Here is a 17,579-nt window from a genome sequence, read left to right as displayed (position 1 = left end):
CATCGGATCTCTGCGGCTCTGAGATGGAGGAGGCGTTCTTTTAAAAAGTTTAAACTACACCACAGTACACAGTTTTCACGAGTCATGCGAACATACAGGAACTAGAATTTGGAAAGCAACGTTTAAAATAAAAGTTAACGTAAAAACTTTAAGTAAAAACTACTTTAGAGAAAATTATTATAATAATCATAATAAATTATTAGCTCGTTTGAACACAGTGAAGTCTTTACATGGACTTTCATACCAAAGGATAAGTGTAAACATATCTATATCACTGGCTGGCCCCCACTCACCTCCTACAAACAAATAAAATTAAATTAAAATGACAAACAAACTGCATTTGGTGATCAGCTGCACATTATTAGTAAAAAGTAAAACAGAGAGGGGCGTAGAAATGATCATTTTCAATAAATATCACATTCCAGAGGGGCAGACATTTCTGTTAGCCAGCTTACCAAAAGTACCGTATTTATAAAGCATTCAACAAAACCTCTAATGAAGCAGTTTGAAGTAATTAAGACAGCGGACATGGTGACGGTGTAAAGTGACAGCGGGCTTTGACGATTCGGCTCCTTGTACTCGGGTTTTGTGGCAAAAAAAAAAAAAAAGAAAGAGAAGAAGAAAAATCACAAAATTGCGCAAATTAATGCGCAACAATTCCATCCACAAAAAAAAAAAGAAAAGAAAAAAGTAGGGAAAATAAGGCCCCTTAAATAAATATTCTCATTCTTCTTTTTTATGGTTTCCCAGGAGAAAAAAATTAATACCACACATCTACCGTTAAAAAAATGGTCTTCCCACGCTGTAAGAAAAAACTTATCAAAAAGAACCTGGACAAACACGGCTATACCATCCTGGAGTTAGTGTCCGAGGAAAAGTGTCCAAGGTTTTGTTTTTGCCGACGACCCCTGTTGTTTTTCGGACATTTCCTAAAAAGAAACAGAGAGAAAAAATCATTATGTAACATCCTGACAAGCGTGCTAAAAACATTTTGACATTAAACTTTCCCTTCAAGACTTTTAGAATTTCTTTTTTCAGCTTTTTTTTTTTTATTGAAAGTTTGTGGTGTCTCATGATTGTTTACCCCAAAAGTATATAAAGCATAAAGACTGAGTGAGCATCTTTTAAAGTTGTTGTTTTTTTTAGTATGAAATTCAGTTTTTGTGCTAATGTCATGTCAGGACTTTAGGAGGCTTGAATTATGCCAGAAGAGCAGTATGGAAGCATTTTATGTTTTTTTTCCAGTTGGTTATTTATGTTTTTTTACATTCTCCAGCAGTGCTTTGCAAACTAACAAAATAAACACGACCCTCAAATTGACGTGAGTGTGAGTAGATAATAACCGAATTTTCATTTTTGGGCGAACTGTCCCTTTCAAAAATTTACTCAAACGCTTTCGAACACTGTTCATATCGAGAGAGGCCTCTTGTTTTCCTTGTGGAGGCGGAGGGATACGTCCTGGTAATCACATGTAGGTGGAGTAGAGTGTCCACATTTATTAACAGATGTTAAAAGAGAGGCTTGTTTTACTGTCAAACAGCTGGCAGGAACCTCAACAACGCAAACGGAGACAGAGAGATTTTATTACCTCCTCTGGGTGACGGAGGAAAGTCTCTCTGCTGCCTCGCAGCACAGAAACGAGGCCAAGTCAAATCCTGTTTAATTCTCCTCAGCTTTAAGCCTCAGCTGTCACCAGCAGCTCCGTCCTGACAGACATCACACCTACACCTCATGTGTGACGGAGGAACAACGAGGCTGCGTTCACACGCGGCACCTTCACCGTCTTTAGTTTCAGTTTGTTTGTCCAGCCGGGACATAATAATCACTAGATGATTATTACATTTTGTGGAACATGTGTTTCAGTTCACGTCTTTCTTTGCACATTATGCACGAGGGGATTATCATCGAGCATTATACAGAGTTATTATGTGTTTAGAGCACATTTCCACAGGTAAACATCGAGGATTAAAACCACCAGAGTGGAAAATCAATTCTTCATCTTCCTCATGCGTGCTTGTTAACCCAAAGAGATTAAAACTCTTCTGTTTCTGTATTTTTCACAGACAGCTGAATTTCTTCATTTTCTACATGAAATGTATGTAAATTTGCATCAATTTCTTTTGTTACATTTTTAAAACAATAGATAACTGTTTATGTGATAAAAATACATATATTTTCTTTTTCATATGCTTCACTTTCTCTTCTTTCAAAGCAAAGCTGACCTTTGACAGATTTTAAAGGTTCTAATTTATGGATACATTAATAGAAAGTAAGAAAGTAGAAAGAGTAGTAAAGAAAGTATATTATATTAGAAAGAAAGCAGACATCTCTATGGACGATATCTCCAAAACTCTTCAGCTCCCACCAAAACCATCCAGATGGATAAAAAGCACTACAGCTAGGAGGAAAAATATGTGCTTTTGATTTTGGGGTGAACTGTCCCTTTAACGTAGAACTTAAGTAAAAAGTCTTTTACCTCTTAAAATCAACTTCATTTGGTAATAAAGTTATTTTAAAGGCTTTAGATTTTAGCCGCCGCCTTACCTTGTGATGCACATCACCACGGCGACGATGATGGCGATCTGCACGGCGCCGATGATGGCAGCGATGAGGACGTAGTGGAGCTTCTGTCCACTAGGAACCACGTAGAGGATGTTGAAGTCCTGAGGCTCATCACACTGAGGACCTTTGTAGCCTGCTTGACACCTGGGACACACACAGACGCACACAGATGCACACAGACACACACAGACACACACAGACACACATACAGACGCACACAGACGCACACACAGACGCACACAGACGCACACAGACACACACAGACACACACAGACACACACAGACACATATACAGACACACACAGAGACGCACACAGACACACACAGAGACGCACACAGACACACACAGACACACACAGACACACACAGACACATATACAGACACACACAGAGACGCACACAGACACACACAGACACACACAGACACACACAGACACATATACAGACACACACAGAGACGCACACAGACACACACAGAGACGCACACAGACACACACAGACACACACACAGACACACACAGAGACGCACACACACACACACACAGAAAAAGGATTTTCATTTCATTTATTGTAAGAGTTGGGAAAGTAACTGAAATTTAGTAATTATTTAGTTACTTGTTACTTCTCTCAAAAATAACATGTTCTATTGCTTTTTAATGTCTGCTTTAATTCTCTTTTTATTGCAGACATGGATTGATGGCTTCAAATGGCATTTCATCGTACAATGACAATAAAGATATCTTATCTTATCTCTTGAACCCATCATCAATTGGTGTTCATTGATACTCCCAACCACCAGATGGCAGCAGCGACTAGTCTGAACCTGAAACCTACACTTTTATTGCAAATAGAAGTACAGATAAAAAATGACTGTTAAAAAGTAAAAAAGTACAGGCTCGAAAGTAAAAAGTAGCCCTCTTTGTCTGTTACGTCTTTTACGTTGTTTTCATCTTGTTATACCTTTTATTGTCTTGTTATGTTTTATGCATCTTGTTAGGTGTTTTATGTCCAGTTATGTCTTTTTTTTCTTGTTATATCTCTTACGCATAGTTAATCGATTTGTGTCTCCTTACATCTTTTTTGTCTTGTTACATCTGTCATGCAGGATATGCACTGATGGATACGCTAAGGAATCGTCTTTTATTAATCGTGTGTTATTCTAGGTTGAAATCGCTGTTGATGTTGAGAAGGCAGCAGGCAACAATATGCAAAATAAAGAAAATCAAAAATCCCCCTCAAATTCATTAAAATTGAAGCCTGAATACCTGAACACTTAACTTAAATACATCCCACCTCTGTAATTAAATGATAAAGAGTTTATATTAAAATATGATGAAGAACAAGCTCTCACTGCATTAAATGTCCGGGTGGGAAGATTGCCATGGATCTTATTTAATCTCTAGCGTACAGTGTTGCTATTGGTTCGATGATTTCCTTTGTGGCGAGGGACGGAATTGAGAGACAGAAGGATATTGTTGACAGAATATATGGATGGGATATAGTTTGATTTTACAGTTTCTGGTTGAGCTTCTTCGTGAGCAATAACAGAAGAAAGTGTAAGAAACCTGAGATGCTCCCTTGTGGAACTCCCATATCACAAGGTACAACAGGGAGATATTACATGACCAGTAGGTGTGAAGAAAGAATCATTACCACAGAAGAAGAAAGTTGAAACGAGCTCAGTGCGAGAATCAATAAAAACAGCTGCAGTGGCATGAGCTTTGTTCAAGTGAAATATGTATTTCTTCAGTAAATAATGATAATAATGCAGATGTGGTTGATCAGGTGGAGCAGAAACCATGTTTGAAGTGCTTTCAGGATTGTTGTTTTTTTTTTGTTTGTTTATTTTTTATCTTTTCCAATAAATTTGATATTACTGTGAGAGTGGATACTGGCCTGTATTTCGAAAAAAGAGTTGCCTCCTCAGATATAAAAATGAGGGTGATTTAAGCAGCTTCCCAGCCAGGGAGGAAAAAATATAAAGCCTGATACAGATATTAAATCAGATGATGGAGAAGAGGCATGAAGCTGTCAGCGTGAGTCTTTAAATAATGCATGTTTAAACCATAAATATCACAAGCATGAAAATTTTTCAAAGACTTCAGTGTCTCAGACAGCCCATTCTGTGTAATCTCAGAGAAAAAGAACTGATGAAATGCAGAAGGAATAAAACAGGTGGGGGATAAGAGAAGGTATTAAATTTAGATGCTAATTCTTTAAAGGAGAACTATGTAGCAAGCGCACGTGCAAAAATGAGTACAGCAGTCCAAACAGTGAGTTGGAGCCACAGACTGTATATTAAATGGGTTGAAATCATATTTAATATATGTTTCATGGTTGAAGTGAGTTGTTCCCCTCTGCCCCCCTCATCCACAGACTCAGAGAAACATCAATGTAAAGTAAAGCCTGAAAACAAAAGCCCACTGATCTGGACTTTGAATTTAGTAACTGTCTGTCTTACTGCTGCCAAACTCCATTAACATTTTTCTCAATTTAACTGTTACAAACATCTACTCCTGCTGCAAGATTATTAATCATTTCTCACAGTTCATACACCGACACCAGTTCACTCTGTGAACATTCGGCATTAATTTGAACACGAATAAAAATGAATCTGGCAAAGAAAATGTTTGGTGTGAGTTTGAACTAATGAATCCAAACAAAAGTTACGATGAATCTGCATACAAAATTTAGGGGGAAAGACACTTTTGTTTTAAGATGTTTCAAACTGAATTTGAACCAGTTTTTTTGTGAAGGGGTCTGATAGACTGGACTGAATAATCCTCTGTTATAACACCAGCACAGTCCTTTAAGCTTGTGGATGGATGAAAGTCTTTGGTGTCTCAGTTTCTGAATGTCATTAGTGAGCTGGTTGAAGTCTATTGTCCAGTGTGACTCTGAGGTATTTGAAACTGTCCACAGTTTCCACTGCTTGGTTGTTAATGAGCTGCTGAGCTGAGGGGGAACCGATCACTATTTCTTACTTCTCTTTTTGCTGTTAAACAAGGTGATGTTCTTTCTTCTTCCCTGTTCACAATATGCATTAATGATTAGGCTGCTGAAATGTAATTTGGGTGTACATGTGGTGAATTTAACTCTGGGCATTTTGTTGTACACGGCTGACATGGCTCTTCTGGCTGAATCTGATTATTCAGATTATTCATTTTAGGAACAAAGTTGTTCAGAGAAGTGGGTAAAATATTGACTCTTGGGATGATAACAGTGGAATATACACCTGAATATAAATATCCAAGATCTACCCTTGATGAATTTATGACTTATAAAGTTGGAATTAAAGTCTTGGCAGATTCAGCGGGGAGAACATTTGGGTCTGTTGTTTTAGTTAAAGTTTAAAATATGCACAGATCCTGGGTATTTTACTTCCTCACAACTTTATGATGCATGTGTCTCCACCATATTAAATTATGCTTCAGGGATGTGGGGCTTTTAAAGGATGTAAAATAACAGACTCCATACAGAACAGAGCTGCATGCTGTTCTTTAGCCCTTCATAGGTTTGCTTCTGTTCTGGCTGGTCAGGGTGATCTGGGCCCCGTTTCCCAGAGCCTTCGTAGCGCTACGTGCGTCGTAAGTTGTATTTTAAGGTCTCCCTTAAGGTTACGGGCTGTTTCCCAGAGTTGGGACAACTTTAAGGGAGACCTTAAAATACAACTTACGACGCACGTAGCGCTACGAAGGCTCTGGGAAACGGGGCCCTGGGTTGGATTGGTGACATGATTTTAATTCACAGTTAAATTCCCGGTGGTTAGAAGAAAGACTGTGCAGCATGAGAGTCAGATGCAGGTGTGCAGGTGCAGCAGTATGCAACATGCATTCATTTGGGAAACTGGAAAAACATGGTCACCCTGTCTGCAGAACCTGCAAAAAAAGAATTGCTGCAAGTGAGCGCAAACTAAGTTAACTTGATGTTGAGACTTCAGAATGAGGAAAATGTCATGGTTTAATATCTTGTCAATAATGTAAACTGATACTGATGCTCAGTATAAAAACTACATGTTGTGACATTATGGGTTGTGTGTCTGCTGCAGACTGTAGTCACTGCACAAAGTAACACAGTCACACTTCAATTTCCAGGTCCGATAATTATTTGATAATTAGGTGCTCATTATCAAGTAATATATTTGAAATTTCCCGGAAATTATCCATAAATTACCTCCAAATCTCATGGTTAAGTCTGTGATAATTAGCAAGTACCATGTGGTTAATTTCAAAGAAAGTTCAAATATGTGAAATGGTAATTATCACATACCTGCAAATGATCAGATATTCATCATGAAATCTGAGGATAATTTGTGGGTAATTTGCAGTTGGTAATTACCATCCCACCACATGAAAATGGTACTTGCTAATTATCACATAATTAACCAAGAAATTTAGGGGTTATTTCTAAGAAATTCCAAATAAATCACTTGGTGATTACCACATATTTACTGTGAAATTATGGGACCTGGAAATTGGAGCGTTACAAGTAACGCCATCAGATTCTGCTCATTTAAAATCCAAAGTCTTCAATTTGCTTGCTTGATTTGGCTGTTACCATTTTAATGTTAATGCAAACAAAGTGCATATGTGCTACTAATGTTATTGTCTGTTTCCAGTAGAAAACTTGGTGAAGTGATTTCAGTCTGTGTATCTGCGCTTGTTTCAACATTTTCAGCACGTTTTAACAAAACCGTAATCTGAAAATTTCGTACAGTTCCATCTGTAGTGGAATCGTTTGCTTTATATGTCAGAAAACAAGGTCAATAAGAAGTTTTTGGGTAAATTGCACAGATCTCTGTGGACTAAAGAGATTCAGGCTATTTTTTGAGGAAGCTGAGTTACAATATCATAATTTATCATGCAGCATGAACACAATTAGAAGAAAGTTGCTTGCTAGACTCGAGGCAAAATGGTTAAATGATATTTTGTTGAAGCCAAAATTACAAATTCAAATCGAGCACAAAGCGGCCCTGAATCTAATGTTACATCGAACTTTAACAAGGTATCAAAGGTGTTAAGTTGCACAGCTGAGAACAGGAATCCTTCCTCTGAACCGTGAATTTGCCAGATTTAAAAACATCCAGGAGGACAACAGGTTATGTGAATTATGCAAATTAGGTAAGGCTGAGAATAAATCACATTTTCTTCTGTATCATCCTTTTTTATGACGAGTAAGAATACCAATATTAAGTGGAATGTCTGTTCAAAATCCAGAAATGCTCCGGGGCCAGGTGCACCAACAAGACATGTCTGGTTTTAACTTGGTATTTTAAGTCCAACCTGATAGTTAAGATGGTTGCAACATCCAGGTTTAAGCCCTGGTGTAAATCATACTGATTAATACTGATATATATATAGCCTGTTGTCATGGATACCTTCTAGTCTGTGCCATTAACGCAGCAGTTTTAACACCAGCAGTAACAGTTCAGGTAGACACCGACCTGCAGGTGGCCATGTTGTATTTGATCTCACACTGCCCGTGAACACAGAAGTCGGCGAAGCTGTCGGCGCAGGGGATCGGTATCCTGGCAGAGAAACCGTCACCGTGATCCAGACCTTTGGTTTCTGAAGGGAAACAAAAACACAAACACACAGCGTGAGAGGACGATCAGCTGTTTTCCCTGCTGCAGCTGCTGTTCAGGTGAGCGCTGGGGGACAAGGCCTTCAGGTGGTCTTATTCTCTGTCTTTCTTTTTTTTTTCTGTCTTTGGAACTTTCTACCTTTTGAATTCTTTCATAATTGCTGATTACAGCTGCAGGAAGTGAGCAGTGACGTGAGAAAACCTCCTAACTCAAACACAAATTGTGTTTGTATCTTAAAGGGACAGTTCACCATTTGAAAACTGGTCACCATTCACTTCCAAACTGTGTTTTGTGGACTAAAAAAATAAACCCAACCTTCGATCGGGATTATTGGGTGAACTATCCTTTTAAAGAAAATCCAAAATACAAGAAAAAATTCCTCTTAAAAAACTCACATTATCAAGTAACTGTGTTGTTTGAAAGAAACTAAACAAAAACTCTTGTCACATATTCATTCAGTCTGTCAGCCTCTGTGCTGTACGAGCAGATCAATCATCAAATACAAATGCTTCGCACATTAAAGGTTCTTCAGCCGTCTCTTCGCCATAATTCACTGCAGCAATAAAGAAACAGCCTACAAAGCAATCTGTACCGCTCATTAAAATGACTGATACGCAGCGTACCAGAGTCACATCAACACGAGAAAAGTCTATAATAATAAACCCTGTGTGATGGATTTTAAAGTTGACTGTTCGGCTCGTTTATGACTACAGAACGAACGGGTGGTTTGGGAGATTTACAAGCCCAGAAAAACAATAAGTGCTGTTCGATTAAAGCATTAAAATTGTCAAATTATCATGAATATTAGAGATTATAAAGAACAGTTTCATTGGTTTCAAGTAAAATAAAAAAATCTGTTCACTGAGGATTATTTCTGCTGCTGTTTTGGAAACTGGAGCATTAACTTATCGTCTTCTACGTGCGGCACAAAGAGGATAATCACTAACTGCAGTAACATGATACCTTTCCTGCTGAATTAGGGACGTCGTAATTACACATTCAACAAATGTGTCATTTTAAAATCCTGGGAGTCTTTCCAACACTTTTCCTACAAACCTCCCCGAGAGGAGCTCAGACAGAGAAAAACATTAATGACCATAATTTGCTCGAGAGCCCATATTTAGCTGTTTTTTTCCCCCCCTAAAAGACAGATGATTATACTGTGACACAGAAATGATCACTGAGCAGCAAATGATGAGTGAAAATCCAGCAGAATCTCCTCCAGATGGTTTGTTTTCTTTATCAAAGCTGGTGGGATTTTTTGGGTATTTTTTTGTTCTGTTTTTGGGCTCACACTGATGAATTAAAGGCCATTTGCAGCATTCAGACAACATTCACAGTAAACGACTGATGAGTAGTGAAATTATTGGAGATTTTGTAAACTGTATCAGCCAAACGGTGTTGAAATTTTGGCAGAAAATTGTTTTCCTTTTTTTGGGTGTCATTGTCACGAGTAATGAGCTGAACATCAGCGTCAAATTATACTCTTTATTCACTGCTTCTGTCTCTTTGTACCCACAATTCCTTGTGTTTTGGGGTTGTTTCTATGGATGTATTATATGATGGTAAAGTATGTAATGTTTGGTTAGGTTTAGCCACCAAACATACCTGGTTAGATTTACGAAAACATCACGGTTTGGGTGAGTAATTATATCCAGTTTGGTGTGTGGATCATGAGAAGGAGGAGGGAAACGTGCCATTTGATAGAATTTGTTGTACTTAAAAAGATATGAAAGTCAGCCTGTTGACTGCTTTCTACGCTGCGTTCTGACTGACTGGTGTGTTATCCTACACGTATCCATATAAAGACGAGACAAATATATCTTTTAATGCGTTTGATCATCTGTCTGCAGATCAGACGACAGACAAATGATCAGTAAATGTGTTAAATTACTGTGTGTAGGCTATTTCTCTCCCGAGTCAGTTTGACACCACTGGGTGCTGCTGAGAGAATAAGGCTAAAACAACACAAATAAATGTAATTATAGTCAGATCTACTCGTGCTTTAATTAATTAAACATTAATAAGGCCCTGTGTTCAAAGTGTGTTTTTATTCCCTGCAGAAAATGGCATGCACCCGTCTGAAAACACCTGGGAAACAGCTGGAAATGCACAAGAGAACAATTAATTTACGCTTTGAACTGTCTGATGATTTCTATGATCATTTTAACTTCTGTAAAATATCCTGAAAGCGCTCTATAGAATGAATGTATTATTATTGTTCACATAGTCTGCAGTTATTTCTCCTTTCGTCAGTTGTCCTTCTTGCGTTTGGCAGCCGTAGTTTTGTTGTCTATATGTTGGATTATGACGGTTCTGACAGTTTGCTCGTCGTGTGTAAAATACGCCGCTCTGCTGCCAGCAGGCACGTCCCTGATGCCAGTGGTCAGATGTTGCAAATGTGACCGCGTTCGTGTCTAGATTGGGAAACTCTGGGCTGATTTAGCGAGTTGATAACCAGCTTCATTTGACCGTTTATCCTTGATCGCCTTAGTTAGATTTAGTTAAGCCAGATCACCAAAAGATACACTGGATTTGTTGAACCTGCTTTGTAGGACAGACTCCAGGGTTCATCTCCTGTGTGAAACCAAATTATATTAGGCACAATTTATTATTTCTTGCAGAGCATTTTGTATCGATTAAAACATGACTGAAGGTGGACTTGAAGCATCCTGCAACTGTCAGAGGAAACAGAAAAATGACTCTATGATACATTGCAATCATTGCAAATTGACATATTCTCGCCCTCTCGCTGAACACGCTGAACCAACTGAACACTAGACTCCAAGATGGCATCAGTTCATTTAAATGAAAATTGTTTGACCAGCACATAAAGCAAAAGGGATTTCTGTGCTCTGCTTATAAATATAAAACCTCCAAGGGTTTAAGATTCATCACACAAAGAGTAATAATTGGCCTGGTTTGCAATTTGAGGCGTCCTGCCAACAGTTTTACAGACGTCTCTAATGATGCTGATCTATGGGGGAAATGCAAATTTAGGTTTTACTTAAAGCAGCTGCAGGGAGATTTTAACTGGTCTCAGTTTAATACTGATGTCTCTATGTGACCTACATAATGAAACTGGACCAACAATGAGAAGATTGGCTGGTTCTATAAAATAATTTTTAATGCCTGCCACTGGATCAGATTTGTTCCTTAGAGAATTTTATTCTTGGCTTTATATTTCGTGGTTGTAGTTGATTTTGAGGCGGGATTAGCAAGAATCAACCAAAGAAAAAACATGAAGCTAAAGGGACAGTGACGGAGCACGGGTGAAAACATGAGTCAACCTTGATCAGTCATTCAACAGATGGAAAGAGCTGCAGGATTTGAAAGGATTCAGAACTGATCCTGAATTGGCCCCCCTCCTCCTCCTCCTCCTCCTCCTCCTCCTCCTCCTCCTCCTCCTCCTCTTCCTCCTACACAGGTATGTATTATATCTATTTTTATTGATGAAATACACTGAGGGATGGTGGAGGTCACAGTGGACACGACTGCAATACAGCTGGTTTATAGTGTAACAGATTATGTTGGTCCTGCTGCTGAGCTGTACGTTGCTGTTAGTTTATTATTGTGATATAACACTGATAGCTTAACTTTCTAAACAAAATGACTATAACAGAGCAACTGAATCTGTTAGCTGTAGGCTAACATGCACCTCAGATAGCTTCAAATAAAATATTATCTCATCAATATGCATCCTGCAAAAAAGTGTCCTATTAAAACTTGTTTTGTTTTTCTTTCACAATGAACCAGATCAAGATCTTTACAACACGAGGCAGCAGTGCTCATGTGGCTGAAATTACATTAATTAATAACACATTATGAAATGCATAATACTAATAATAAAGTATATTATAAACACAGACACGCTGTGAAATATCTTAAGTCGTATTTTAAGTAAAAGAACAAACAAGCTGATGAGCCAACTTAGCTTGTTAGTTGGCTAAGGCAGGGGTCTGCAACCTCAATGATCAAAAGAGCCGTTTTTACAGCAAAAAAAGGAAAAAAAAATCTGTCTGGAGCCACAACAATTAAATTCTCTCTTTTTCCTGTGGACTTTTTTTTATTAGCGTCCATAACTAGTTTATGGAGATTCATGAAGACGAGCCACCATCAAAGTTTTGAAGAAAATGTGCCACAGGCTATGACAAAATTATTATTATTATAACTTAAAAAAATGGCGTAAAGACTACATATGTTTACACTTGGAAAATGTAAAATCAGTTTACACTGTAAAAAACAAATAGTTTGAGCCCAAGTCAAACTATTTGAATTTTGAAATAAACTAATCTTTAGTTGAGATGATTTATTTTTCTCCTTTAGATAAACTTGAATCTTTGAGTTTAAGAAATTAAAAAAACAGAGGAAAAGTATTTTAAAAATTGGTCACAGTGAGCTGTGAACCTGATTTGTCATTATTTTGGTGCCAGAAAATGAAAAGATTTTAAATGAAAATATAAATTATTGTAAACATCATTCACTTTCACTGCATATTCAATTTTTGGAAGTCTCTGAAACTCAAAGATTAAAGTTTATCTAAAGAAGAAAAGTTAAACACAAAGTTAGACATATTTCCAAAACTGCAGCAGCTCTACCGCTCACTAAGTTATATCTTGTTTTTTTAATCTGTTCTGCACCTTAAGTGTCAAGATTTGTTGTAGTTTTTAGACTATTTTTGAGTTTATCTTGAAGGTGTTTTTTTTTTCATAACAAATATTCCACTTTTTCCTTTTACACCATTTATTCCACTGGATGACTATTTTCCACATTTTTGAATTTGACCTTTTTCTTTCACTGCTTCGTTGGGAACCTTGAGTGATAAAAACATGCTGTTCAGGTTAATAAAGGGACAGAAGGGGGTTTTATTTATTTATTACTCAGTTTGAGTGATTCATTCTCATGTCCTAGGACAGCGTTTTATTGATGAAGGTCATGGTCGTCACCTGGACGGACCAGAGGAGAGAACACTGCAGGGTTCAGACAGACACATGGGAACATGTTGTGTGTGAACGCAGCCTATCTCTGCTCTTGGGTCTCACATTAATAGCGTAAGAAATGTGCCGCTGTGTCCTTCACTGTTTGTGATGTTGACAATGCAGCGGTTTAATCCGATCCTCCTATTGTCCGTCTCCGAGTTCCGAGTTAAAACACAAATTGAAGGAGCTGATGCCGCCGTGGAGGAATCATTCCCCTTGAGACATTTTAGTCGCTGATATCAATGCACGAGGCGAGCTGCAGATAATAAAACCCTCTGGATTCGGTTTCATCTCCTCTTTGATCTCCAAACCCAACACTTGCATCGTGCAGCTGGGTGGCTAACGCCGCAAAAACGCCCGCGTTCTGCTCCACTAATCTGTGTGTTTACTTATGAGAAATCACAGCGTCACACCGCGCTCAGGCTTAACGAACAGCGAACTCACATTATGTCAAGAATCAGCCGAGACTCAGAGCTGTGTGGATTTTGATTTTCCTCTCTGTTTCCCTCCCTGTGAGGACATTATTGTGCATTAAGGAGATTTTCATTAAGTTTTGTCCTGCGGTTATTGCTCCTCAGCAGGTTCACACGCAGGTTAACAGGCTGCTGAGGAACTTTTACAATCAGCTACATTAAAGGCAGGAAAGTGGGTTTACAGCCTGGTTATATAACCAGAGTACAAATTAACAAAGTCTCCGGGGTCGTTAATGTGTTGAGTGATGTCTTTCAGCCGTGCAGCAGTGCAGCTCCTGAGACCATGATGGTGTCTGTCTGTCTGTGAGTCCAACGCTTTGGTCCACACTGAAATATCCCAACAAATACTGGATAAAGTACCATGAAATGTGGTTCAGATATTAATGTTCCCCAGAGGATGAATTCTATTAACATGTCATCTGATGCCATCAGAACATCAACATTTCAATTTGTTCTTTGATTTGGCACCAAAAGCCTCAGCTGTACTTTGTGTTAAGTGCTAATTTGCAAATGCCAGCATGCGAAACTAAGATGGTGAACATGATACCTGCAGAAAACAAGCATATATGCTTGTGGCTATGAGCACGTTTAACACAACCTTAATAGAGTGCTCTGTATACAGACATTCCACATATCATGTCTACTTGTCTAGTGTTTCATGTGTCATTTAACACCGTCTAGCCTGGAACATTTCATAGAGTTCTAAATGTGATAACAACAGTCAGGTGACGTCTGTCATGGAGATTTTCGTCATACTTTATCTTATGAAACAGAAACAGTTTGATCAGGTTTAGGCAACAAACGATTGTGAGGAAAAGATCGTGGTTGGAGTTTTAAAAAAGGACATCAGTTTCCTAAGTTACATTACATACTTGTGGTAAGTTAAGTGTGTTAAACAAAAGTTAAATAAGTTCAAGTTGGGGCGCACTGGTGGCTCTGTTGGTGGAGCGTGTGTCCCATGTACTGAGACTTGGTCCTCTGCAGCGGCTGTGGGTTCGATTCCAGTCAGTGATGGTGGCTCGTATTCTCGAGTCTCTGTAAGGTAGCTATGAATGCCAATTTAAAAAAAAAAGTCTTTAGGGAAAAGACAGATTTTAACAGCTGCAGCTCCAGAGAGATTGTTTTTCTTTTTTTGTCCAAAAGTGGCTCTTTTGATTGTAAAGGTTGCAGACTCCTGGATTAGCATTAAGTGGGCAAGTAAAGGAGAGACTCCTGGGTCCCCGCAGAACCCACATTCATTGAGTTAGGGACTTAGTTGGTACCAATGGTCTTGTAGTTTCATATGCATATGATACCAGCATCTTTACTGCCTGCCCTGCTGAGACCAGGACAGTGTCTAAAAGACCGTATTGACAGCTGGGGACGAGTGCATCCTGCAGAGTTTATTAATGCAGTAGGTAAAGCTGTAAGAGACTGTTGAGGTGCCCAGTGAGCAGCGTGTGATGCATGTGTTCGTAGCTGCGGCACTTGATGGACTTTCAAGGCAAAGAACACAGATTGCAGTGTAAATTATAGTCGCCATGTGCAAGACATTGAACTCAAATTGAATCAGCATCTGATTTGGCCAAAGGGTCAAAGCAGTCCCACAGGAGCTCTGTCAGCCATTTCACAATCACATGTGAACCGATTGGTGTGTCTCGCTGTCAATCAATACATGACTGGTCCAACTCCAAATTGAGTAGTCGCCCAAATATGATGCTTGTGTTTTTTGACCCACCTGACTTCTTTTTCATGTTGTTATTGTGATGTACTGTGTTATTACTGCTAATAGAAATGATGGACAAACCACAAAAAATAAGACTCGAGTTGTTCGTCTTCCTTACCTACGTTTACTTTGAAGGGACTGCTGTCGTCTTTCTTCCCCAGTTTCGCTTTATCAGCTGTGGAGGAAACAGATGCACAGAGTCAGTTCCACACACACAGTTACAGTTACAGCTGCTATAAATACATGAGGACATCTTTTCATCTTTTTTCAACACCACGAAAAATCAGATTTTAGCCTTTTTATCTGGCCGTCAGTATAAGATTATAATTTCACCTGAATGTTTGACTTCCTATCAGCTGTCTCAGAGGGTCTTTTTAAATCTGTTTATTGTCTGTATGTGTGTGTGTGCGTGTGTGTTTGTGTGTATGTGTGTGTTATTTACTTTTCAGGATAGACTAAAGTAAGTGGAGGATGTCGGAGGATGTTTACTCAACGTCTGAGTCTCGCTCTGTTTGTCAGAGTCGAGTTGGTGAACGGTCAATCTGAATGACACTGTTTGCGTGTGTGTGTGTGTGTGTGTGTGTGTGTGTGTGTGTGTGTGTGTGTGTGTGTGTGTGTGTGCAGCGGGTGCAACAAACAAAACAAAGAAAGAAGCAGCAGGTTCAGTGTGTTGTGGTTATTTTTCTGTCTTCATGTCTTCATGCTGTCTGCAGGAGGAGGAGCTGCTGGGAATGTTAAACAGAGTGCACACACACACACACACACACACACACACACACTGACACGCACGCACACTTGCATACACACACAAACACACACACACTCACTCATCCATTTTTAATGCTTCATCATTCCTGAGGAAATATTGACAAAAGTCTCTCTCTCCTCTCCTCCTCTCCGTCTCTGTCTTTCTTTTCCCTCTTCCTCTCTCTCTCCTCCTCCTCCTCCCTATCATCATCCCTCTCCCTCTCTCCATGCCTGTTCTGTCTCTCCCCCTTCCCTCCCCCTCCGTACCTCTCCCTCTCTCTTTGTGTTGACAAAGAAAACAGAAAATGGAAAATACTGCATGAAGACAAAGAAAACAGTAATTACAGAACGATCTGTCAGTGTAGAGAAACAAACAGTGAACAATTATCAGTGAACGCAGCGTGTCGGTTTGCTTCCAAACGAACTCCGGTGCTGTTTGTTTGTGGTCATCAGAGTACATGATATCAGGCACAGGGCGTCGGCAGTGACAACTGACCCTTTGCTAAGCCCCGCCTCCAAACAGCAACTGTCCAATCATAGATTAGAGATTGTAACTAGTGTACTGCAGGCCTGTCAGGCTTTGTCCTCCTCTACATGTTGAAATGATGCACATGGAGCTTTAAGAAGAGTGATACTCTGAGTCTGTATGGGGGCGTCTTTTTTGTAGTCTCTCAGTAACATAAGCAACAAGAGCACATGAGTTGGAATTCGATTAAACTCTGTCTTTACATGAGCTGTGAATGTTAACATGTTAGCTAGCTTCCTACCTGCAATAACTTTACCTCCAGACAAACTTGTTAGATCCTACTGCATCTGCATTTGTTCTGAGTTTGAGGACGAGGATGTGTGCTGATGAAGAATAAAAGTGGGTCAAGGACGATGACCCTGTGCTTCCTTTTCCCACGTTAATGAGTGTATTTCTGTCATCTATCATGTAGATATACCTGCTGTGTTTCACCATCTGACCAATGTTTGCTGAGATGTAAGCTAGCTTTAGCTTCAGTCTGTTAGCATTAATGCTATATCATGTACACACTTTGACAGGGTTCTTGTTTTAAAAGGTGTCAGATAGAAATCAATCAAAGACCTTGTGTTTCGACAATTATTCCCAATTATGATGTTAAATCTGCCACTGTTTTCACTGCAAGAAGAGAGCCTGACAGGTCTGGATGACAACAGACACCTCATCTAGGGTTGGGTACTGAAAACCTGTGCCAACATGGCACCGGTTCATTTACGACCGGTACCTGACTGAATCAAACACAGATGACGGTGCCTCATTTTGGTGCCACATGCCAGAGCTGTCCTCTGAAACAGTCGCCCTCTGGTGGCGACATAACAGACACATCACCAGACGTGCCTCATTAACATTACTGCAGCACTCTGTACTACAGCAGGTAGCACTCTGTCAACTCATAGCTACTACAGACATGGTTAAAATGCTGAACTAAACGGGCTAAAGTTTGGCTGCATTTCAGTCGAAAGGAATCCAACAACGAGATGCACAACAGATATTTAAAGATAACTGA

At 39.2% G+C, this 17,579-nt stretch overlaps 1 protein-coding gene across 1 annotated transcript in view; it reads right to left on the bottom strand.

Annotated features, from left to right (window-relative positions):
- Positions 1-352: 352 nt before the first annotated feature.
- The window catches only part of tmeff1a (transmembrane protein with EGF-like and two follistatin-like domains 1a), a 115,676-nt gene continuing 98,449 nt past the window's right edge, over positions 353-17,579 (bottom strand). Inside the window, exons 7-10 of the mRNA XM_084732123.1 lie at positions 15,422-15,478; positions 8,006-8,129; positions 2,545-2,706; positions 353-929 (exon numbers count right to left, since the gene is read on the bottom strand). Coding sequence (XP_084588249.1) covers positions 845-929; positions 2,545-2,706; positions 8,006-8,129; positions 15,422-15,478 — 428 coding nt within the window. The 3' untranslated portion in view covers positions 353-844. The remainder of the gene's footprint in view (positions 930-2,544; positions 2,707-8,005; positions 8,130-15,421; positions 15,479-17,579) is intronic.

The sequence above is a fragment of the Lutjanus erythropterus genome, chromosome 12 (assembly GCF_056507025.1).
Source record: "Lutjanus erythropterus isolate fLutEry1 chromosome 12, fLutEry1.hap2, whole genome shotgun sequence".
In the NCBI taxonomy this organism is placed as follows: domain Eukaryota; kingdom Metazoa; phylum Chordata; class Actinopteri; order Lutjaniformes; family Lutjanidae; genus Lutjanus; species Lutjanus erythropterus.
This window is presented reverse-complemented; position numbering and strand designations above follow the sequence as displayed.